The 24,022-nt window shown below is 43.0% G+C and overlaps 6 protein-coding genes across 6 annotated transcripts; 5 read left to right on the forward strand and 1 right to left on the reverse strand.

Moving 5' to 3' along the window:
* The first annotated feature begins 1,106 nt into the window (after positions 1-1,106).
* On the forward strand, positions 1,107-3,849 carry EAE97_000961 (uncharacterized protein). The gene is made up of 8 exons (XM_038871471.1): positions 1,107-1,707; positions 1,844-1,853; positions 1,944-1,967; positions 2,036-2,180; positions 2,236-2,541; positions 2,590-2,717; positions 2,777-3,053; positions 3,210-3,849. Exons 1-8 carry the CDS (start codon positions 1,554-1,556, stop codon positions 3,300-3,302), a joined length of 1,137 nt encoding a protein of 378 aa, XP_038737372.1. The 5' UTR covers positions 1,107-1,553; the 3' UTR covers positions 3,303-3,849.
* An 803-nt stretch (positions 3,850-4,652) lies between these two features.
* EAE97_000962 (uncharacterized protein) lies at positions 4,653-6,800 on the forward strand (the record flags this gene model as incomplete). The annotated part of the gene is made up of 3 exons (XM_038871472.1): positions 4,653-4,659; positions 4,745-6,100; positions 6,193-6,800. 3 exons carry the CDS (start codon positions 4,653-4,655, stop codon positions 6,798-6,800), a joined length of 1,971 nt encoding a protein of 656 aa, XP_038737373.1.
* A 1,488-nt stretch (positions 6,801-8,288) lies between these two features.
* EAE97_000963 (uncharacterized protein) lies at positions 8,289-11,249 on the reverse strand (the record flags this gene model as incomplete). The annotated part of the gene is made up of 4 exons (XM_038871473.1): positions 8,289-8,995; positions 9,059-10,433; positions 10,543-11,013; positions 11,079-11,249. The coding sequence occupies 4 exons, from the start codon at positions 11,247-11,249 to the stop codon at positions 8,289-8,291; spliced, it is 2,724 nt and encodes a 907-aa protein (XP_038737374.1).
* Positions 11,250-11,909: 660 nt separating this feature from the next.
* On the forward strand, positions 11,910-13,557 carry EAE97_000964 (uncharacterized protein; the record flags this gene model as incomplete). Its single annotated transcript, XM_038871474.1, has 2 exons — positions 11,910-12,501; positions 12,557-13,557. The coding sequence occupies 2 exons, from the start codon at positions 11,910-11,912 to the stop codon at positions 13,555-13,557; spliced, it is 1,593 nt and encodes a 530-aa protein (XP_038737375.1).
* A 3,045-nt stretch (positions 13,558-16,602) lies between these two features.
* On the forward strand, positions 16,603-16,791 carry EAE97_000965 (uncharacterized protein; the record flags this gene model as incomplete). Its single annotated transcript, XM_038871475.1, has 1 exon — positions 16,603-16,791. The coding sequence occupies one exon, from the start codon at positions 16,603-16,605 to the stop codon at positions 16,789-16,791; it is 189 nt and encodes a 62-aa protein (XP_038737376.1).
* Positions 16,792-20,746: 3,955 nt separating this feature from the next.
* EAE97_000966 (uncharacterized protein) lies at positions 20,747-23,003 on the forward strand (the record flags this gene model as incomplete). The annotated part of the gene is made up of 5 exons (XM_038871476.1): positions 20,747-20,789; positions 20,908-21,353; positions 21,435-21,488; positions 21,576-21,820; positions 21,902-23,003. 5 exons carry the CDS (start codon positions 20,747-20,749, stop codon positions 23,001-23,003), a joined length of 1,890 nt encoding a protein of 629 aa, XP_038737377.1.
* Positions 23,004-24,022: the final 1,019 nt, after the last annotated feature.

Consider the following 24,022-nt stretch of genomic DNA (forward strand, 5'->3'; position numbering starts at 1 on the left):
TTCGGATTCCTTGATCTAGGGGCTGAGGGGGGTCAGTCGTATGGTACACAGCAAATATCCCAATCAACCAACTCTCTTCTGTGACAGTCTTGGTTTTATCATTGCAGGCTTGAAAGTACAGCGCCGACATGTCAACATCATCAGATGGCGGCTAATCGAGCTCAACCTTGTTGATTTCACGGATACCGGATGCATCCACCCAGCTCTTCCCCAGGTATGAACTCTTTTCAGTAATGATTAACATTCTTTTTTCCTCGCCTTGCATTCTTTCTCCGTCTCTCACGCCATAGACAAAATACATTATCTTGGTATGCCAATAAAATTGACGATATACCACGCCATTCTAACCATGCTCACCCTAGATCAATCTGAAACCTCTGGGAATTCAAAAAGAGAGATGTGAGCAGGAGAATTAAAGTTAGGTCCAAAGCGTCGTAATCCATGTGTAGCAAACCGCATGCTGCTTACGCACCAAAACCAATTGAGCTTTTTTCTCTGGGTACTGCATTGCGAGGTATTGAGGTCGAATCCCAGCCAAATGGATGCTGCGATGTAATAATCCAGGAATGACATTGAACTACGTAGGTAGTTAGTGACAACATATTGTAAATTAGATAAATAGACGAATAAAATAGGGACTTGTCGTATCTTCATTGAGCTACTGAGTATTATTAGTTGTTTTGACTGACCACCGTCTGACGACCTACTAGGTATCTGAAAAGTTGAGATGGATAGAATCGATCAGGCACAGGACTTTTGCTGCTCCTAGATTTTGATTTAACCTTTTCACTTCAAACAGAAGCAAGCGCTAATAATTGATGCCAGCTTCTCATATCCCACAAATCCCTCATCTACTAATAATGATGATAATGGTAGCTAGGTACTGTGCAGTAAATAGTAAATACAATCTTGGAGCATTATTTGGGAGGCTGATGCTTGAACCCACGACGACTTTCCGATTCATCCAATAATCACTCAATATTTTTCTTTCCCTTTACTTTAATTCTTCCTAAGCGGCGAATTGAATAAAAATACATGCTTCCTCCTCACGCCGCCTTAATTTCTCAATATCTTAACATTCATAACTCCCGTAACCTGGAAGCTGTTTGCTTGATCACATTTTATAGAAAGCTAGTAAGATCCGTCTCCACTCAATTGCTTCTTGGAATATATCCCTTGTCTTGGGTGACGAGTACCAAAGGAGTACTTGATCGTGTGCTTCCCCACGTCCCTTTTTTATTTTCCTTGAATCAAGACTATTTCACTTCATTCTCCATTGCATTTCAATCTTTACATTTTCCACATATTGCATTGGTACTCTCTATCTCTCTCTATCTCTCTTCATCTTTCCCCCCCTCTCTCTCTTGTACCTCTTTGCTTGACATACAACAGCAGCTTCATTCTATACCTACACAATTGAGAAGTCGATCATCCATCTCTTGGCACATCCTTTCATCCCACGTCCGCAATTTACAAAAGCCGCGCCAAGACGGTTGTTCAACCCTGTCGAAATTGCTTTCTGTAAGCTGATCACCATATCGCGATAATCGACAATGCGCATTTCGTGGATCATCACTTTACCCGGACTTTTGTCCATTGTGTCGGCGCTGGCAATTCAAAAACGAGATGCCGACTTTTACAGTGTGCGCACAAAGTTACACAAGGACATGAGCGGAAGGAGAGGTGATCCAAGCGGGAAATATTTTCGTAAGTTCTTGTTTTCTTCCTAAAGAGAGTTTGTTGTGGCGGAACCTGCGACTACGGTCCTGTTCGAATTGTCCGGTCCATGAGCATTAGAGTTTATGTTTAGTTGAAACCCAGCTAACGGAATTATTCCTAACAGATGAGAGTGTGTACGTATTTTTACCATTCAATGAAAACTCGAGAACCAAGCGTTTTCGAAGTAAATTTGGAATTCAATGCTAACATGGCGAGGTTAATAGCTTCCATCCGCATTACGATGGCCGGTATGTAATTTCTATGGGTAGATTCTTGCTACAATACACAATGACGGGACCTAACATTATCCGTATAGATTTGCCGACAAGCAATTGGGCTACAGAGAACGCAGACAAGCACTTTCGAATCTCATTCAAACCTACCTAGCTACTTTTTCAGATATTGGAGTGGAAACATGGCTCATGCATGGTACTTTACTCGGCTGGTGGTGGAATCGTAAGGTAGGAACGACTCTGCAAACATTCCGATTTCTTCACAAATCTCACAAATTTTTAGATTCTACCATGGGATTCCGACTCCGATGTCCAAGTTTCCGAAGCTTCGATGCACTTTCTCGCCTCTTACTACAATATGACTGTTTTCCACTACAAAACTCCGCGCATTCCGGAAGGCCGAGATTATATGCTAGAGGTCAACCCTCATTATATTAACAGGGAGCAATCGGACAACTTGAATGTCATTGATGCACGATGGGTCGATACTACGAGTGGCTTGTTCATTGACATCACAACTGCCAGATATAATTATACACATCCTGCCGGGGAGGGAATGATGAGCTGCAAGGATGGTCATGAATATAGGGTAATTCTTTTGGGAACACGGCGAGCTGGATTGCGCTAATAATCATAGGATACCTACATCTTTCCATTACGAGACACCTTCTTCGAGGGAGCTCCAGCCAAGATTCCTTTCGCCTACAAAGAAATTTTGGAGGCAGAATATCATGAAAAGTCATTGACCTTGACTGAATTTGAAGGGTATGTTTGACGGAATCACGATTTTAACCCTGGAATATCTCTGCTAACTTAACCCTAAGCCACCACTTCGACGATGATAAAATGGAATGGATCCCCGTGAAGCAAGATATTCAAGTGCCAATGGAACCACAAAAGGCAGCCCAGCCACCACCAAAGACGGATGCGCAAAGAGCAGAGGAGGCGAAGCAAGCCGCTGAAAATGCAAAGAAACTAGAAGAGGCCAAGAAGTTGAAGGAAGCCAAGAAGTTAGCAGAAGCACAAAAAGCTACAGAGGAAGCTAAGGAAAAAGCGAAGCAAAAGGCCGCACAGGAAGCTCAACAAGATGACACACCATCCGTAAGTAAACAACCGATCAAAGAAGAACAGCCAAAATCACAATCCCATGATGCATCCGAACCTTCGCCAGCTCAGCGAGCCGCAGAGAATAAGATATTTACTGCAGCCGAGAAAAAGGCCAATCAAGTACAAAAAGCTGAAGACAAACGTAAACAGGACGAACAAAAAGCCGCCGATGCGAGACAGAAAAACGAGGAGAAGATGAAGGGAGAAGTTAAGAAAACCGAAGATTCCGCGCCGGTCTCCTAACCATTTTATCTTTCCAAACGGTCGATACAGCCTGTCACTTCACGGCATTCGAGCTCCATCGAAAGATTTCGTGATTCCTGGCACTACGAAGAGCCAATCTTCACGGATCTATAGAATAATAGTTTACCACCTTTTATTTTCACTTCTTTAAATTCGCTAAGCGATTTTACTTCTTCGCTACTATTTCTTCATTACATCATATGATATTCTTCAATAGTTCCACCAAAATATGGACCATTGAATTGAAAGGCGACGGAGTTCTGGATTAGATGATTACGGGAAGAAGCAACAGTATATGGATAACATGGCGCGCCAAAGCTAGGACATTTGCATATAGTCGGGATTTGATTTGGCGTTCTATTCCCCTCCCAGATGTGGGAAAGTATTGTACAGGACGGAGTATTTGACCGAAAATATAATGGTGGCGCAAGGAGCTGTATATCATTGAGTATGATTAGTTGAATAAATCTCACTATAAGAGTTGGAGACGTTCAATTTCACATCCGCTAGAATTGGAATAATTTCTTAAACTTTGATCCTCCTTGTACCAGAACTCTCCTCTTTCTTTTGAATCAAATCTGTCATTTGTGAAAGGCAATGAAAGTATGGACTGGACTGGATTGGATTTGGGCCGTCTCTTTGTATTGTAGTGGCGGGCCCTGAAGCATGTCCTTGAAAGATCTGCAAACGTATAAGGCTGCAAGCGCAAGCTTGAACCCCTCATCGAGATTGGCATCCGAACCGAACCGAATACAGATAGTTCAAGGGCTATCAAACACTTCGGTACATTGGATATGCGGGCAAATACCTTCCCGTTTTGTTATGTAGTCATCATCTCCGAGAATATGTATTTTTAAGTGGCTGGCTCGCTGGTTAATATATTACCAGACCATATCACATGCAAATGCAAGCTTTGAAGAAAAATCATCAAGTGAAGTAGAAAATCCCCACTATGATTTTAGGCGTTCTCGCGTTGTCTTTCTATGTGGAGCCCTCGCATATGTCTTGACTCGCTGGTCCGCTAGGTTCTTGATAGAAACAGGGATAGCTATCGGAAAACTTTCCTAGGCAGAAAAAATTGAGGAGAAAAAAGACCCTTCATGGTCGATAAGGTGTGATTGTACCCATAACTTATTCGGCGGGGAATTTTCAGGCTTATCGATGATGTTGATTTTTTCAAAATTATGGGGTTGTGCGTTGCTACATGAAATGGATGAATTGTATGAGCTGTTGCCCAACTTATCTTTGTCTTTATCTTCGAGGGCCAAGTGCTCGTTATAACTTTGAACTTCTTTCTTTCGCAGTCAATTTGATATCAATCAACAGTTTGGTGTTGTTTTTTCCCCAGCCATGTCTCGTAAGTTCTACTTCATCCTCACCAACGCAGAAATCTCTGTAGTCCTTCAAGAAAATTCCAGAGCTAATAGTCTTCACAATATCAGCTTCAAATGGCGAAGCATCCACCAGCCAACATAACACACTTCCGGTTCCCGAACGAAGGAACTCCCAATATGAAGATCCGCACGGTGTAGGAATTGCATCACAACCTCGTCGCCGCTCAAATGTATCTGGACGTTTAGCTTTTCGCGATAGTATGCGCGCGGAGGATCTGGAGAGTTTGACAAGGACAGCCAGTGTTATCAGTGGTCATCAGGATGCGTATCTTGAAGCGCATGGGGAATCTTCGAGAGAGGGCGATTCTGGGAAAGAAAAGGATAATACCACAATTTCTTTTCCCAAAGCTGCAAAACCGGGTCCTATCAGTACGATCAGAGAATTACCCAGCGAATTCAATACACCATATTCAACTCGTCCGCCTTCTCCTTCTTCGGCAGTTAATACACCGGGTGTGCATTCGCACCGAAATGGCCAGGGACTAGCAAATGGAAGCGGGAGTGCCACTCCACGCGATTATTTCGAGCTGCAAGTCGAGGAACCATCGAGAAATCTGCCAGAAACTTCATACCCGGATATCGGCAGTGTGAAAAGTCTACGCGGTGCCCTCATTCTTCTCACAACATGCGGAGCACAGCTTATGGATAACGTTTTCATGACTGGAGTCAACATCAGTTTACCCGCCATCCAAAAAGAATTCGGAGCCAAAGCAAGTGATTTACAATGGTTGATTAGTGCGTACACATTAACCTTTGGAGGGTTCCTATTGCTGGCTGGTGTATTGAGTGATCGATTTGGACGAAAGCTTATTTTCTTCATTGGGATGCTTTGGATTTCCATCTGGACAATTGCAAATGGTTTCGCGACGTCGTTTATTCAACTTGCTATCTTCCGCGCGCTGCAGGGAATCGGAGCCGCGATGACGGTTCCTTCTGCGGTGGGAATTATCTCGTCGTATTTTGTGGCTAAAGATCGTACGATTGCGTTATCGTTCTTTGCGGCTTCGGGAGCGGTGGGATTCTGCGCGGGACTGATTTTTGGAGGCTTCTTGACGGGGAGTCTGGGGTGGAGATATCTGTTCTATGTTTCTGCTGCGTTGACGGGGAGTTTGGGAGTACTGGGTCAGTTTATTCTGCCGAAGGATAGGCTGGAGGGACAGGAGAAACCGAGCTTGGATCTGCTGGGTGCGGGATTGTCGACTGGCGGACTTATTCTGCTTTCATTTGTTTTGTCGAGTGGAGGGGTGTATGGATGGAGTAAAGCTTTCATCATCGTTTTGTTGATTCTCTCGGTCGCTGTTTTGGGGATTTTTGTATATGTGGAGAAGAGGGCTTCGCATCCGATTATGCCGCTTTCGCTTTGGAAAATACAGAATTTTGCTGCGTTGTGGATTTCGGGATTTGGTAGAGTTGAATTTTTTCTTTTTTCTCTCTCCTTTCTCTTCACTCCCACCTTTCATGGAGTGCAATTTTCCATACTAACACAAACTCTCAAGTATGCTACGGCGGTTACCAAACAGTCCTCTACTACATCGTCCTCATAGCCCAAGAAATCAACCGTCTCTCCCCCGGCACCACGGCTCTCTATTTCCTCCCTATGGGCGCCACCGGCTTCATATTCTCCATGTCCGTCGGCAAGATTCTCGAGCGCTACAACACCAAATCCGTACTTCTCATCGGCATGCTCATGATGATGGCCTCACCCATCCCCGCCGCCCTGCTCACATCAACCTCTACATCCTTCTGGGCGCACGTCCTCCCCACCTCTCTCCTCGTTGTCGCCGCCGTCACAATCGTATACTGTTCCTGCACGATCATCCTGCTGAGCAGCGTCCCGGTGAGCGTCAAGAGTCTCTGCGGCGGCATGATCAATACCGCGTTTCAGATTGGGAGCGGCGTGGGATTGGCGCTCGCGAGCGCCGTGGTGCAGGCAGTCGATATTGATAAGGGGAAGGGAAATCTCGAGCAGTATAGCACGGGCTTGTGGTTTTGCGTCGCGTTTGGAGGGGTCGGTTTCGTGGCGAGTGCGTTTGGAGTGAGGAATTCCACGGCCGATGGGTTTGGTGGGAGGAGAGCCGCGGGCGAATCGTTCGCTATGCATTGAGGGAGTGGGAATGCATGGTTGCTTTGTTGGATATAAATATGTGGTTTGAGCCGTGAGATGGCTCTGAGATATATGAAATTGATGATGAATGGTATTTTCTTGTGGTCACAAGGATCTGGGTATGGATATCATAATAAACATAACGAAGATGAACGATTTTCATATTTCATAGGTACATAGGTATTGATATAGGTAATGGAAAACAAACACGAATTACGAATACTGGAAGATATATACAGAGAGTGGATCAGACACCTCAATGACTCCCAATTTGATAAAACAAATCTCTCTCCAACTCAACTTGTTGAAGATGAAGATGAAAATGAAGATAAAGAGATCGACTGAGTGGGACTGAACCAAGTAGCAAATCATCAGGAAGAACTAAATTCAAGTGAGAAGTTTAACCCAATCTTTTTCGCTCTTACACTGTAGTAAATCTGCTGGCGAAGTTTCGTTGTATATCCTTTAGACATGAACTGGGACGTATAAGTGCAATTGCTCTAACTTGTGGTAGACTTCGTAAGATACCTACTTCTTGGGTGCGTCGACAATACAATCACACGTCCAGGGCCCAGGATACAAGTCCAGCTTTCAACGCATATAGAAGCACACATCATCTTATTCTTGTTGTCAATAAATCATAGCTCTGGTCGAGTTTTCAATTATTCCATTTTTGTTACGCTATATCTCTATATTTCCAGGCGTGAAATATACACCGACACCATACATTCCTATAATCCATGCACAAAAAAAGAGAAGAGAAAATTTGAATGCCGCTGGACCAAAACTCCAAGACCGTAAGATATATGTGTAAAGGGACAACCCCCATTTATCCCAACCCCGAGAACCCTCCAATGCATATATAAATGCACCCACAATATCCGAGTCCATACTCATATATTCATTAGGAAATACAGATACCCCTTCCGACCGGCCATTGTAACAGTAAGACAATGACCATAATTAAGCAATTATTTCAACCGTGTTTTCGCTTATATAAAATGAAGGAAAAATCCAATTTTTGCGCTGGACCCCAAAAAGAGCGCCGCCGTGTAATATGTCCAATGATTTTCGTGTACTAATTATGGACAAGGATGAATACACGATGCTAAGTCAAAATGAAAGAAAATGTAACAGTTGCACCTCGTGAGGTTCGTTCAATTTATGTACTTTTTGTTGTGTAAGACAGTCGTTCGTCATGGAAAGGGCCTTGAAAAATATTGCTTCGGGTCCTTTTTAGTTCGTATAGATTCGATCGACGGCATCGATAAAAAAGGAGGATCGTTCTTTTGCGGCTGGGAATGGTAGCAAGAATCGTACGCTGCCGGTGTTTTGCCAATTTTGAGTGAGTTGTGATAAGAGGCTATTGGTTCCGGTGAAGGTTCGAAACTTGAAGATAATGATAAAATGAATGTCACAAACACAGATAATCATATCACCCGGGAGACTGGCCATCATGATGAGAATGATGGGATGTTTCAAGCCCAATCACCCCTCAAACTCGTCATCGCCATCCTCATCATCACCACCTTCCATAGCTGTTCTGAGATCAATGACGCTTTTTCGAATTCTCTTTCCCAATGTAATGGGACTCCTTGGGTCAGCCAAAGCTTGATACCTTTCATATTCTGTTGCTGGCATTTGCAACTCATCTTCATCCTCTTCATCCTCGTTGGCATCATCGGTATTTCGAATAGCCTTTGGAGCCCGACGAGCTCGAGTACTGGGTTCACGAGGTGGAAGAATTCTTGCAAGAGGTCCTTTAGCCCTCTTGTTTATCTTGATTTTTGACGATGAAGCCGAAATAATAAGAGACCCCTCGGAGGGCGCTGATAAGGATTTGGTAGGGCGACCTTTACGAGCCTTCTTGGTAGGGGAAGCACTCGGAGCTGTTGGCGCGTCAGAATTGATTTCAACTGTTCGCTTGCGTTTAGTTCGGGACGATGAAGGTGAGGTTATCGGATGTGCGGTTGGAGTCGCTTCTTTCTTGATGATTGGTTCATGTGACGGCTCCGCTTCTTCATCCTCCTCAATCGTTGCCTGTTTTCCACGCGGCTTCCGTGCCTTTAGTAATTGAGAATTGGCGACAGGAGTTTCGCTCGATCTACTATTACGTTTTCCTCGTACAACTTTCCTGGGGGACTCTTGAATTGAAGTTGACTTTTCGACGGATGCTGCTGCACGATTTCTAGTAGCTGTTCGAGGTTCACGAATTAGGGTCTGCTCATGGGTGGAAGAACAATTGATTTGACGATTACCATAAGAAGAGATAGTTGACTGCGATGATGAGCTGTCGCGCCTTGAGTTGATCGCCTCAGTTGCTTCTGAATCCGAGTCATCATCGTGCTCGGTTGTTGGCAAGATTGCATTTTCTTCCTCAGTTTCGGCACTTGGTTCGATATTAGCTTCCTTCTTGACCCGGCCACCGGATTTGGCTGACTTGGCTGGTTGCTTCTTTGGTTTGATAACTTTAGCCTTGGGCTTGATAGGAGGTACGATTGCCGCAGGGGTCTCGGATACTGCTGTAGTATTTTGTTCTGCGGGGTTCATAACGTCAACAACAGCCACAGGAGCAGGAACGGGAAGCGGATGCTTCCGTGGCCTACCACCTGCATGCTTCTTTTTTACAACCGGTTCAGCGGGTAATTCTTCGGCGATTTGATTAACAAGTAATTCGGCCGATTGCTGTAGTTGCTCTTGTTCGGCTGGCAGGAGATGTCGAGAAATATCTTCGTCTTTAATGGATTCATCTTCAAGTATCGTCTCATCTTCGCCAGATGCAAGCTGAACATCCTTGAGCTTTGACAAAGATTTTGGTGGCCTTCCAATGGGTTTCCCCGATGGAAAAGTTCTTCTGATGGGGGTTTGACTTCGGCTTTGTTTTCGAGGAGACTTTGATAACTCTCCAATAGCATCGTCAAGAACTCGAACCTTGCGTTGTCGTTTTGCTGGTAAACCGTCTGATTCATCCTCTGGTGTACTTAGATCGTACATTTTCCTCGTAGCCATTCGTTGAGCTCGACCACTTCTACCTTCACTCATATCTATTTCTCCCATACCACCACGCTTTCTAGAGGCCGATGGAATTGGTTGCGCACCAATATGTTTTGGATGGGAAGAATATTCAAAACCGTATACCTCAGCTTGCTTCATGTCATCCCACTTTGTGGGATCTATCAGACGTCCTGCTTTTCTTTTCTCGGCTTCTATCTCTTCTTTAGTCAATTTAATCTCAGGCAGTGGCTCGTTGAGAAGTTTTAGCTTATTTGACTCTTTTAGTTCCTTTTGCTTAAGCTTTTGCTTCTCTTGTTCTCTAACGAAAGCCTGTCTTTGAAGTTTGGCTCTGAATTGTGGGTCCCGAAGACTTTCGAGACGTAGACGAAATTCATCGTCTTTATGATACTTATTGATGAAAGTTGTCCAGTCTGGAGTCTTTGATTTCAATTCCACTGCGTAATGTTTTGCAGTAGCTACCAGTTCATCTCTGTCCAATTGCTCGGCAAGTCTGTCTGCCTCTTCTAGGGCTTTCTCGGCCTCCTTTTCGAATTGAAGTCGTTCTTTCTCCTGGGATTCATATGCGTAAATTTCCTCATCAATTGCATCAAACTCCCTTTGCCAAGCAGCTAAAACAGTCTATTGGAATTGTTAATCCTGTTCTTCTACCCCACACAATATAAAGCACGATATTAAATGTAATATCAGAGAGGAAACTAGGGGAAAACAAGCAGCGACGGTTACTTACTGTGCTCACAATCGCAGCTCTTTTGTATAGTTCATCATATGACATTTCGCTAGGATTTTTCAGGTATTTTTCGAAGTGCTCCACCGGGGGAAGCTTGGGATATTTGAACTTGAGACCAATATCTGGATCATTGATATCTACATCGTGCTCTTCATGACCCTCGGCTTGATCATAGTAGTCGAATTCAGAATTTGGATCGATGTATGGTCGAATCCGATCATGATTTTCTGGATCGAAATCTTCTTCGTCGGCGTCAGCGTCAGCGATGGCAATAGCAGGCTCTTGAGCTGCATTGTAATCGAAATGCAAATCTGGTCTCGGCCCATCCTTATTGGATAAATATTTTGCTGAAGCATATACATTCTCAAGTGAAGTAGGAGGTGGTGATAGAGAACTACCTGAAGTAGTAATAGTTCCCACTGATTCCGCTGTGGATGGCCGACTGCATGCAGCCACGTGACTACGAAAGTCCTACATTTCATGAGCATCAAATGATTGACATGAAGTAAGAAGGATTTATGTAAAGATAGACTCACCATATCTGATAGTTCTGCAAATGTAATACTGCAATTGGGGCATGTTGGGGTTGAGGAAAATGATGTAAAAGAACTAGATGAAGTTTCTTGAGACTCGGAAGAACCAACTCCTTTCTCAATATGAGAAGTAGAATCTTGAGTCGCAATAGGAGGAACTTTAGTTCGCGCCATATTGAAGGGAAATCCAAAGTTTTCTCAACGAATTGATTCGAAGAAAATGAAACCAACACGATGTGTTGTGCTGGCTCCAACCCAAAGAGTTTCGAGTTTTTGTCCACAAGGTCTCAAACTTGAGTTTTGCAGGTCTATATGCAACCGGAAGAAAATGTATACCAAAATGTTTTGAGGAAAGGGGTACAAATTGATTTAGAAACTTTATAGGAGAATTAGCAAGAGATATCGATGATCAACTACATGCTATTTTTAAGACATAAAGCTATTGTTGTTCAAAAGTATCGTAGTCGGTCAGATTCTCATTTTACTGCTTTAAAAAGGTTATTTCGATTCAATTTGGGGTTTGCGGCTGTCGTAAAATGTTAGATGGCGGTGCTCGGTGCTTGGTGCTTAAACGCCTCAACTGTGGCTGGAGCCAGTCACAGATCCATCCCAGGTTACGTTAGCCTTGCCCCATATCATGTTGATGTTGAGACCTTCCTTTATTTGCTTTATCAATAACGTCAAAATAGAGCTTGAAGACAGATGACAGTCAAAGTGAATATCACTTATTATATCATTCTTCTGACGGGTTCAAATCATTCCATAATCAGCAAATACTTCCCATAATTGTTCATCCTCTGATCCCCCTTCCCAATTGATACACAACTTCCAATCATGGCTTCAAAGAAACCAAAGCCAGCTCCCACTGATGATGAATTGAATGAACTTTTGGAAGGCATTGATGAAGTTCAAGTTAAAGCACCTTCTTCCAAGGGGCCTTCCAAATCACATAAAACAAAACAACCTTCTCAATCAGAACAAGATTTACTTGCGGAACTTGAAAACCTTGGAGCACAACAACCAAGTCGACCACACACACCACGAATTCAACAAGTGAAACGTTCAAATACAGCGACTCCTCCACCAGCTTCTCGCAGAAGTGAGGACAGATCAAGCGAGGAGAAATCTGCTTTACCTCGAAAATCTGTTGACAGTACTCGATCGTTCCATACTAGTTTTACTCCTTCCGCAACTAGTAGCGATCTTCAAGAAGCGGAAAAGAAAGCTCCAATTTCTCAGCCTGCTACTGAAGCCCCTTCAGCAGGTGGAGGATGGTCATGGGGAAGCGTCTTTGCAACAGCAACAGCGACAGCTAGTGCCGCGGTCAACCACGCTCAAGCTGCAGTGAAGGAAATACAACAAAATGAAGAAGCTAAACGATGGGCAGAACAAGTTAAGGGAAACGTTGGAGTTCTTAGAGGCTTTGGTAACATTTTGACTTGATGAACTGGCAAGTGAACAAGTGCTAATTGGAATCGCAGGTGGTGAGTTGACATCTAGAGCTCTTCCAACCTTTACGAACATTCTTCATACTCTCGCACCACCTATTTCATCCCACGAACGACTCCAAATCCACATCACCCATGATTTAATTGGATATCCCTCTCTCGACCCTCTCATCTATTCTACATTTTCTCGTGTGATGGCTCAAGTTGAAGGAGGAGATCTGCTTGTCATTCAACGTGGTCACGAATCCACAGCACGTCGCGCATCAGAAGCTGGTTATACTGGAGGTAATGCAGGATGGAGCGATGGACCTTGGTGGCGCGTAGGAACCGACAATCGTGATATTGGCTCCGTTAAAGGACTTATCGAAGGAACGAAGCTCGTCCGCGTAAGCGCAGAAGCCTATTCGAAGGAATATTTTGATGCGCATGGTGGGCTCGAACTCGCCGCTCAGCGAGCTACTGAAGATCTTAGCGAATCAAATCCCGTCCGCAGCAGCGATATTTTCATGGCTGTCCAAGCGATTACTCATGAAGCACCAGAAGATTTGTTCCAAGGAGGTCCAGTAAAGGAGGCAGAAGGAGGTGTGGTTGACGAAAAACCAAAACCGGATGAATTGATATCCTTCGCTATTTATCTCCAAGACCCAATCCATAGCATCACTTTCCATACACTTACGCAAGCCATTCCTGCTAAATGGATTCAATGGCTCGATGCTCCAGCTCCTTTAACCCCAACATCCACATCTTCACCCTCTAAAGAAAAATCCGGTTTCTTTGGTACAGAATCAGAGAATGCGCATGCAGGATTACCAGAGGAGATTCAACAAATTATAGAGAGTGGAGGAGTGGACCCCCGTGAATGGGTTGCAGAATGGGTGGAGGAGACCTTGAGTTTGGGTGTGGGTGTTATCGCACAGAGATATGTGGCAAGGAGGATGGGAGTTGGCGAAGGTGGTATTGGGAAGGGAAAGGCTAGAATGGAGGAAGTACTTGGCGATGGAGGTGGGGAGGCAGCAAGAGCGGGGTTGATCTGATGAGGATCAGTGACAAAAGAGAGGAAAAGGGGGTGAATGGAAAGAAATGCAGTATCCGCGGTTCTTACGAGTGATATGATATGATTGTCTGAGGCGTTTTGATTCTTTCGTCGCGTCACAGCGTAGTCGTACTTAAGGATGGTTTGGTGATAGGATTTTTGAGGTCGCGTTAACGAAACAATGCATACATTATTATCTTCTTTTCATGGGCGGATGAGGAATGCTACAATTTCTGTATTGTGCGATACTTGCAGTCCTCTTTGTTTGATTTATATTTATATTTGATGATTGATATAACAGAATGAATCCCAAGATGTACTTGCCTGTTCATCTATCCATCAGTTCTTACACACTAAGCGATATAGAAGTAGGACAATCTTGGAGAAGAGCATGGGGCCGGTGCTGAGAGTGGGGATGCGATTGAAGGTAGATATAGGGAAACGTGTGTGCGGTATGAGTATTTAAGCACATATGTGAGTTCTGAAGATAAAATGAATGAGCTTGTAGAGTTACCAGTAGAATGTGACTAATTATTCGGTAGATGATTTTGAGATGCTTTGATGTTGTGGGATGGGATGGGATGGGATGAGAGACCAGGGAAGGATGTTGGACTAGGTCAGCTGTGTATAATCCAATTCCAAGGAAAAGGACTGCATAGCATAGTATAAGTGTAGTTCAAAAATAAGAAGATCGTAGATTCAAGTTGAATATTCGAACATCTATAAAATGATCACTTCTTGATTCTTTTCCAGATGTTCACAATGGGTGAAGGTTAGTTAGTATTCTGTCTCGTAGCCTGGGGTGCTGAATTTATTAGCTGGATAGTTGGGGATGTATGTGTGATGGGTCGGGATGCTACGTACATGGTAGTACTTGAGATGGGATGGAATGGTGGTGAGTGAGTGAAGGTGTGTGGTGGAAGTGTGTGTGTATGTATATATGTCAGGGGGTGAGCATCTGGTTACTGAATCTGTGGGGCCTTGATCGATAGCTCTTTCTTTGTGCTTGGATGAAGGATTCTTCTTTTGGTATTCTTTGATTTTCGTTACTTTCTTGGGGGGGGGGGGGGGTTCTTGGGGTTTGAATATCGAAGTTATGGGTTGAAAAAGAGAGAGTTGCGAGAGGAGGCGGGGGTATGAAGACGTGCATGGATTCAAAGAGGTAACCTTAAGAGGAGGAGAGAAAATATTGTGAGGATTCAGGAATGAAATTTGCGTAGTGTATGTATTCATTTCACTTTCTCGTATTGGAGATAGAATGAGAGTGGTTTCTTCTTTGAATTTATGTTTGTGAATAATAATCCCAGGGCTTTTGTGGAAGGGTTTACGGATAAATTATGGTTGGCGGCCCCGGGAGGGAAGTATAACGGGAGTGAGGATGAAAATACGAGGTCTTGATTAGAAATTGAGATCATTACTTGTAAGATTATCAGTAGAAGGATTGATTACGAGCTTTGCGACCATTTTACTCGTAATATAAGAGATAATCAGTGGGAGGGTCTCTTTTCTACATATGTAAGTGGCCGGAGGAGGTAATTTCGTCAAGAGGAGCTGCACGAGTGATGAAATTGATGTAGAGATGGTGATATGATAGCATTGGAGAGGCATACGCAAGCAGTAAGTATAAAAAGATAAAGGTACTAAAGGTTTCCATAATAGCAAAATTGAGGGTTATTTACATAGCGGCTTCGAATATTGCATTATTATATTGATCTTTTTTTGTAACGTATGGTTCTTTGGGAATGATTATACTCGATGTGATTGAACCTAAGTCCAGGTCTGGAGTTTGAGCGTAGAGTAAGTGGAGAACTATATTACTGTTTGACTAGGTACTGACCAAGAGTTGGAAGTATAGGATATGGGGATGAGGTATGGTTCGTGATGAGTTTTGATAATGACGATGCGGGAATACTCGAAACAAAGAGAAAGGATGATTAATTAGCTTTATGGTGATAGAATATCGTGTCGAACACACTCGCAAGATTGGGTGAAAGCGAAGGTGGTATAATAACAGAATTTTCGGATTGTTCTGAGGGGAAGAAAAGTCGAATGGATATATCACAACGAATAACTAATATCAAAGACTGGAGGTTTCAGAGTATTGAGAGTATTGAGAGAGTAAAGAATACCTTGAGCCATGGAGATCAAAGCCTGCAGAGCAAGTGGAATAGAGAACAATATTTCTCATTGCTATGATGAATAATACTATAGAAATCTATTGTAAGGAAGTCTTTAAGCGAGAACAACATATAAGGGCAATGCACAATGGAAGAGGTCATCCGTGGAGTTTTAGCGAATGTTAAAGAGCGGACTAATAATTCCTAGTGGCATGTTTGTAAGTTCCCGTTCACTGGTTACTTTAGTGAGGAACAAATTATTGCTAGATTAAAACTAGAATAGTATATCAAATTTGTATAGCATTATTTTCGTATAGCAAGTGGAAGAATGAATGAAGCAACGGGTCTCTTTTCTTCAATATCTGTTGAGTGTTTCCTCTGATATATCCTCCAACGAAAGCTATCCTGTCCTCTTATTTCAGTCCGATTAAATACTCAGCATGAGTAAACGAGACGAAAACGTTCGTTCAAAGCATCTAGTCTTATCACCCTTGTTAGTATATTGTAGTAAAGTAAAGCAAATGAACATGCTTTGGGTTAAATAAAGAAGTGAATATGCATGAGAGTTTTTTCATCCAAGTGGAAGAGTCGAATAATATAGCTGGGGTCTTCTGTAGTCAATGAGTCAACTGGCAAAAATAGCACGGCTGCTATCTCGAACTCCATTGTGTTGTGGTGTGTAGGTAGATGGGGATTGATAGCGCTCATCACCTGTGACCTCTTCAGTCAAAGACTCAAAGTATGGACTTAGGGTAACGAGGACATTCCAGTAGCAAGACTTTAAGCTCGAGTATATTGTCGTGAGCTGTGAAGAGGCGGTATTCTGCAAAGAGTTCTATTCCCTCCCTCCTCCTTGACGAGCCAGGTGGAACAACTAGTTGTAGTCTTGGATGTATTTGTATTGCTATAGTTGATGAAGGGGTTTCTCCATGCATGCAGCGTCAAAGATTCTGCTGTTGAGCTCTAGCCATGCGTTCCTAGTCATCCAACTCCCAACAGGTTCCGGTATTGGTTCCAGTGTTGCTTCCAGTTATTGTGATCCTGTCGTGCCACCTCTCGTGGATGGTATCAAACTCCTGATCAACGACAACACCGGCGTCAACCTTGTCGCTTTATAAGTGCGACTAACATCATACCGCAAGTAACATCTCGCTAGAATTCCCCTCGGAGTGTTTGATCTCTCATTTAGGTGCTCATGGGAGTAATATCTCTTTGTAAGTCATCTCCTTTGGCTTTTCTGGTGTATACTGTGTCAATAAGATGCTGGGAATGCATTGAAATCTGTGGCTTGTACAACCACACTGATTGAGCTGCCGGTTCTAGGCTGTCTTAGGTGTCCACAGGGTCTGAAGATCTCCACAGCCCCGTTGTCGACGTCCGCCTCGCTTTATGACGCCAGCAGGGGTGTTGCTAGACCCAAGAACGAGAAGGCTCCGGTTCGAGCGTATATCCAGCATCATAAACAATCGAGAAGTGACATTGGTCGAGGACAAAATCTCTTGAGTAATCGGGTGGAGAGACCGAATAAAAATGAAAGAGAGTAGATTGGGACACACAAAATCCCAAATCCTGGGGGGATCTTCTCTTTAAATACTTCAAAGAGGTATGACGTTCCTCCTTGATTACTGATCTTAGATCTATCTTTCGATAAGCTAGTATCTGGCTAACTTTAGTAGACGATTAGCTACTAGCTAGTCGTAGATAGAAATTTGATGGTTTCCTGAAGATTATCGACATTCCGGCAAAGCGGAAGTATAGGGCTGTCAAACAATAGCCGAGGACCCGAGATTTGATATAATTCACGAAGTCATATTTGTTACTGATGTTAGTGATACGTAAACTTTTCGAATCATTATCATGATGAACGTCAGCCATTTGAAATGGCCCAATTTCGAATAGACATCATGTAAGAAAATCGGTCGATCAACTCAATTCTGGTAGCCAGAGTATAATCACTGGTGTATATTGACTCGATATAACAATGTTAGTTATGAAGGTCATGGATTACGAGGTGAATTACGTGTCCAGAGTCTAGACGTCGTTGGTGATTTCCCGAGTCAGAATCTAGCGTATAACCGTTGTTGACGCACGAGAACTAAGATCTGTTCATCTGCTGAAGAATGCTTAGTTTGACTCAGAAGGTAGCTGCTGACTACCATTAGGTATGGTTTCTAATTACCGATCTGCTGGTGTCAATTCGACGCCGCCACGCTAGACTTGACGAACTCATGAGCATTGAATTTTTCCAAGCGTGCTATTACCCCACTAGGTATCTTCTGTCTTTCAAACATTTGCCAGAATTGATATTCATTGTATGATGCTAAGACTTGAGCTAGTGCGAAGCTAATGATCTGTGGAATTACTAAGTATACCTACTCACAAGTATTGAGTGACGTCTTTTATCAAATTCCCCACATAACCTTAGTTGTAAATGCCAGCTTGACACGCGACGTCGTTTCAAATCTTTGTGGATGGAAATGTGATTGGGTTGCTGTTGAATACAGTTCTACATATTTCCTCGAACGTGTGTATATTCCATCCTTGATCTGGTTGAATATTTTTGCATCTTGAAATGATACTAAAAATAGATATATCTACGAAATTCTAGCTTCAAATACTGGGTAGACTTATCTTTCGTCTAAGATCTGGGGAAAAGCGATCATCACTAGCACTAAGTGATCTAGAATTGGACTATCTACAAAGGACAAATAATGCAATGGAGGTTGGTTGGAAAAAATTTGTGTGATAATATCAATTTGATCTCTATAAATAGAGCATTTTTCCCGCTCATTATGTTTTTTCAACAGCAGTCAAAACTCAGAGCTCGGAATCCAAGAGGTTCACACAACATCCTCACGAATTATCCATCTTTCAAATATACTATTTGCTGTTGTATTCTTCCCGTGAAGCGCCAAACCCCCCTTTCTCAATTCGCTTTGAAAAAGAGCTTCTCCTTACAGTCGCCGCGCGTACCAACCACCACAACCCATCAATACCCATCGCATATTATCAGCATTTCAGCCAAGAATGGCCTAGAGTGGTATTACAGACTCAATGCATAGTCGTCTAGAAGCCGAATATATATCTACTTTTCATATACAACTCCATCAACAAGGAACAGAATCAAGTTACATCTCAGGCAAGCAACATTGCGTTTCACTATGATGGGATATCGGCTGATTGTGCCAAATAGGAGAACTAGCATTCCTGGAAACATTTATCGATAATCTCGGCGATCACACGTAAATCAGACCCATCCAAACCGTCGTAGCAACTCGCTATGAGCCAGGTGCCCTTTATGGTGCGTGAACATACTGTCATTGCTGTATGCCTGCATCTAATTGTACTGCGTTGTTCTTATTGGTAGTTCCGAGCTTGATTGATCTTTTGCAAGTTTCTTGTGGGGTGCATGTAGCTATGCACTTTGAATTATGCTGTGTGTTACAGTACTTGGTTTTTGTAAGTTGTTACCGCATTCATTACATATCTTCAGCCCAATACCCCTCCTCACGCAAAGCCAGTGCATCTACTTTACCCATGGCAACTTGATCCCGCTAACTCGTGGAGTAGGCAGGACGAGTACCATGTCGTACCAATGAATTAGTTGAGGAGGGGATGTTGAGAAAATATGGAGCTAGTGCTGAGGTGGGACTGGGGAAATAGATTAAATACAGGATGGGACTGCTATGGTAATTTATGAGGGGGATAAGAGACCTGAAGCAAGAAGGCTTTTTTATGACGTATGTAATGACGTCAATTGGCACCGAAATTTATTAATCAAGACTCAAGAGCTAACCAAAATCGATAGATATTTATTAGATAGGGGGCTTAGGAGAGGGACGGAGGGCGGCGTCTCCACTTGGCCATGTCGACCGATATGATCATTATGTTGCAGTACTAGGATTCAAGTATCTACCTACTAGATGGTACGAGACTACGAGTAGATGGAATTCAAATAAATAATGAAGTACGAGTACTCACTCGTACAAATACAAATTCGACGGACGGACAAGACTTATCTACCGGTATGATCGGTACCTTTTTCTTTCTCCGGATAGACATTAGATCGACACCGTCTTGATATAGAGACATGTATAAAGTCTAAAATCTATATGGATCGATACCCAATGGGGACAGATACCTACCCAACTCGATTATCTACTTAGGTACCCGACCTATCTAGATGAATGCTATATCTATCTGTCGATTTATCTTTATCTAGGTAGTAGTAGTAGTGTAGTCACCTACTTGGTATTCATTCATTCAATGGATTCACTCATCAGCGCAACTTGCCAATTCATCTACCGGTGGCCATCCACCAATCTACCTACCTAGGTCTTACCTGCCTCTTCGACATCGTCATCACTCATATATCTGATATAAATATAATATCATATTCATATTGATTTTGTTGTTTTATTTATCCCTAAATCCCTATCGCTTGTTACTTTATTTATCAGACAGCCAATCAATCAAGTCGCCCACAGACCCTCCTTGACAGATTTTATTTGATTGGAAAGCACTAAAACAAAGGGAAAAAAAGACAATTCATCGTCATAAGTACATCAAACCAAGTACATTACCCTAGTCGGCCGTCATTTATCATCCCTCATCCCTCATCCCTCATCCCTCATCCCTTACGAGCATCTCTCATACAACCGAAAAAAAAAGTTCAAAATATTCCAGAAAGAGTCATCTGTTTGATTGATATTGACATACGAGCATATAATTTTTACTCTACTACCTTGTCACCCATCTTTCCTATTATTCTACCTACCTACATTTAACACTTTCGACCCGTTCCCTCATATTCAATTTAAAAGCACTGCCTACAGTATTAAAAATTCACACCATTTATACTTTTTGGTTACATACTCCCTTGCTTGATCACCAATCACGCCGCCAAAATTTCCGATCCTTGCTTATCCTTGAATTTCATTCATATCTTTTCCCCCCTCTTGTCTTGCCTTACTTGTTACAGGAATTTGAATCCGATTACACACCCCTTCTCTTCAAAGTCTCGCAATTTTGATATTTTGTTTATCAAATTATCCGAATTATTTACTTACTAAAATGTCTTCCATCTCACAGGCCATTAAAAATGCCCTTCATCGGGGTATGTCTTGCTTAACCTTTTCAACCCTTTCACACTTCACTCGTTCTTTCTACTAATTTCTACGACAACGGCACCTTCTTCTTTTCTTCAACGCTCAATATGCTAATACCAAATTCAGGCAAGGGAGGTGCAAAGGGCAACGAAGAGACGAAAAAGGCTGCTCCTGCCGCTCCAGCTGTCCCTCAACATCACGCTAAATCAGATCCCACCGTAATGGCTCATCAAGCACACCAAGTTCCTGGAGGTGATGCATATTCAGGGGCAAACGAAGATAATAGAAATAGAGGAGCTCAAGCTGCAAATCAAGCTGCACATGCAGCAGGTCAACAACAAATGGCAGGACAATCTAGCTCGACGAGGCAGGACGAACTGGCAAGACTAGTGGCCGCCTCGAATGAGAATAGCAACCGTTTGCCAAGATATCCTGGACTTGAAAGATGGTCACTTATCGAGAAGATGGGTGATGGGGCATTCAGCAATGTTTACAAGGCCAGAGACTTGGAAGGCCAAGTTGGAGAGGTGGCCATCAAAGTTGTCCGCAAATATGAGATGAACTCCAATCAGGTAAGTACCTTTTGAGATCTTTCATTATCATCCTCTCTTTGATTTTTTTTGGAAACCTTGCCAACATGTGTGGTGTGGTAGGCAGATGCTCATCTTCATCCGAACTTCAACAAGAAGCAACCCAAGGGCGTGGAGGTGCGGAATTATTTTTACTCTCTCCTGTCAACAACATTCCATGTATATCATATTCAATAATTGCTAACATCATACAATCATTTCTAGAGACAAAATATTCTTAAAGAAGTTTCCATTATGCGTGGTCTAGATCATCCTAACATTATAAAACTCATCGAGTTTTCCGAGTCAAAGCAATATTATTATCTTGTTTTAGAGTTGGCACCTGGCGGAGAATTATTCCATCAAATCGTCCGCCTTACTTACTTTAGTGAGGACTTGTCAAGACATGTTATTAGACAAGTTGCAGAAGCGTTACACTATCTTCATGAAGAAAAAGGTGTCGTCCACAGGTGAAGATACTCCCCAACCCCCCACTTTCGTTTTTCGTTTGTCGTTCATTCAACAGCACAAATACTGACGTCATTCTTCAGGGACATCAAACCAGAAAACATTCTGTTCGAGCCAATACCGTTCATTCCAACCAAGAACCCGAGACCAAAATCTGCTGAAGATGAAGACAAGGAAGATGAAGGTGAATTTATCAAGGGTGTTGGATCAGGTGGTATTGGAAGGATCAAGATTGCCGATTTTGGTTTGAGTAAAATCGTATGGGATACTCAAACCATGACACCATGTGGTACCGTAGGATATACAGCGCCAGAGATTGTCAAGGACGAACGATATTCCAAGAGTGTTGATATGTGGGCATTAGGTTGCGTTCTTTATACCTTGCTCTGCGGTTTCCCACCATTTTACGACGAAAGCATTCAGGTTTTGACTGAAAAGGTTGCAAAGGGTCAATACACATTCCTCTCGCCATGGTGGGATGAAATTTCCAAGCCAGCACAAGACCTTGTCTCACACTTATTAACTGTGGATCCCAAAAAACGATATACAATCGATCAATTCCTTCAACACCCCTGGATCAAGGGTTCCGAGGAGCCTACATACGCAGCACTTGATGCTCCACCATTGGCTACTCCAGCCGTTGAACGCCAACGCCAATTGGGTGGTGGCTTGCGAGCCTTCAACCCTGATCTCTTGGAGTCTCCCGGAGCAGGCAGGCGTATGGATTTCCGAAGTCCCGGTGCTGTCAATTTACGGGAAGTCTTTGACGTCGGTTATGCTGTTCACAGACAAGAAGAGGAAGCCAAACGAAAGAAGAATTTCAAGCAAGGTTATAGAGGAACTGCCGCCCTGAACCCCCTCAACCCCATCGATGATGAAGATTTCGATGAGAGCGACGAGGAGAACTACGATGAGAACGGAGTGCCTTCAAAGGCACCCAAATCTGGGCAGTCAGATGTTGCACAAGTCGGTGATGCATTGCGAAATACAAAGTTGAATCCAAAATCCGCAGCCCCAGCTAAAGGTTATGGGCAGCACAGTGCTCAGGTAACTGCATCTGCAAAGAGAGATATCAAACCAAGGAACGGCGCCTTCGAACTCAATCTCGATGGAGCAACTCTACTTGGTCGACGTCACAAACAACCACCGCCAAGTAATCTGAGGGAGTCAATGGTTGCGCAATAGCGTTACTATTGAGAATAGCGAAATTCATTTGTTAGTCTTGACGATCCTTCTTACTGGAACCAAGACCAATTGTGCTATTCAAAGCCCTCTTTAATCCCGACCGCAATTCTATCCCTTTTATTACAATGCATTGAGGCCGCCTCAAACATATATGGCGAACATATTTACATAATTCTGGCGTCAATTTTCTTTGCGGACAACATCATGCCCAAGTTGACCAAGCATGACAATGATCCAATGGCTAAGCACTACATATAATTCATTATATGGGGGTAATTTATTTGTGTCTTTCATCCGTTGGTTCACATTGGCGTTTGGAGATGGGAAATAAATTGCCGGGGGATAATGTGTTAATGACTGGCGGTGTTCATGGACCTCTGATCATACTTTCTTTTTTCACTTCATTATTTCATGCGGCCACTTCAGTTGAGGATCAATATGATTTACTGAACACACGAGGCAGATGAATAAGTTTAGTACTGTCTGCAGCAGTACTATTCATGATACTTTAGATCCTTGAATTCATTCTTTTCTTTAGGTTTCTCTGTTATGCATTCATAAATCTTTTGCGTTGGGGGATTGGTAGGCAGATAAATGGTGCTGGACCAGTAAATAGATTTCAAAGATCAATGGACTTTTACATATTAAAATCACTTTTTGTTTTTATGATGCTATGCTATGTGGTCATTCTAATGTGCAATGTCGTGATGAAGATTTTCATGTCATGACCTATTCCACCAGCTCGGTTTCGATTTAGCTATTCATTCTATATGTGATATCAATGATATCACAACTTTAGTCTCGATAGATCGGGTGAGTTTCCTTCTTCGCTAGGATATCAGAATAATTTCAAGATTTATTTGGATTTGACTCAGGGCTAGGCAAAGCTTGATGTTTGATGAGTTCTTGGAAGACAGACTCGGCAGAGGATGGATGGGGAGTATGCTGAGTGTAGATGCATAGAGGTAGGTGGGTAGAGTGGGTGAAATAAGTAGTTTAGTAGTATAGTAGTGTACGTA

The sequence above is a fragment of the Botrytis byssoidea genome (assembly GCF_014898295.1).
Source record: "Botrytis byssoidea strain MUCL 94 chromosome Unknown BBYS_002, whole genome shotgun sequence".
Classification (NCBI taxonomy): domain Eukaryota; kingdom Fungi; phylum Ascomycota; class Leotiomycetes; order Helotiales; family Sclerotiniaceae; genus Botrytis; species Botrytis byssoidea.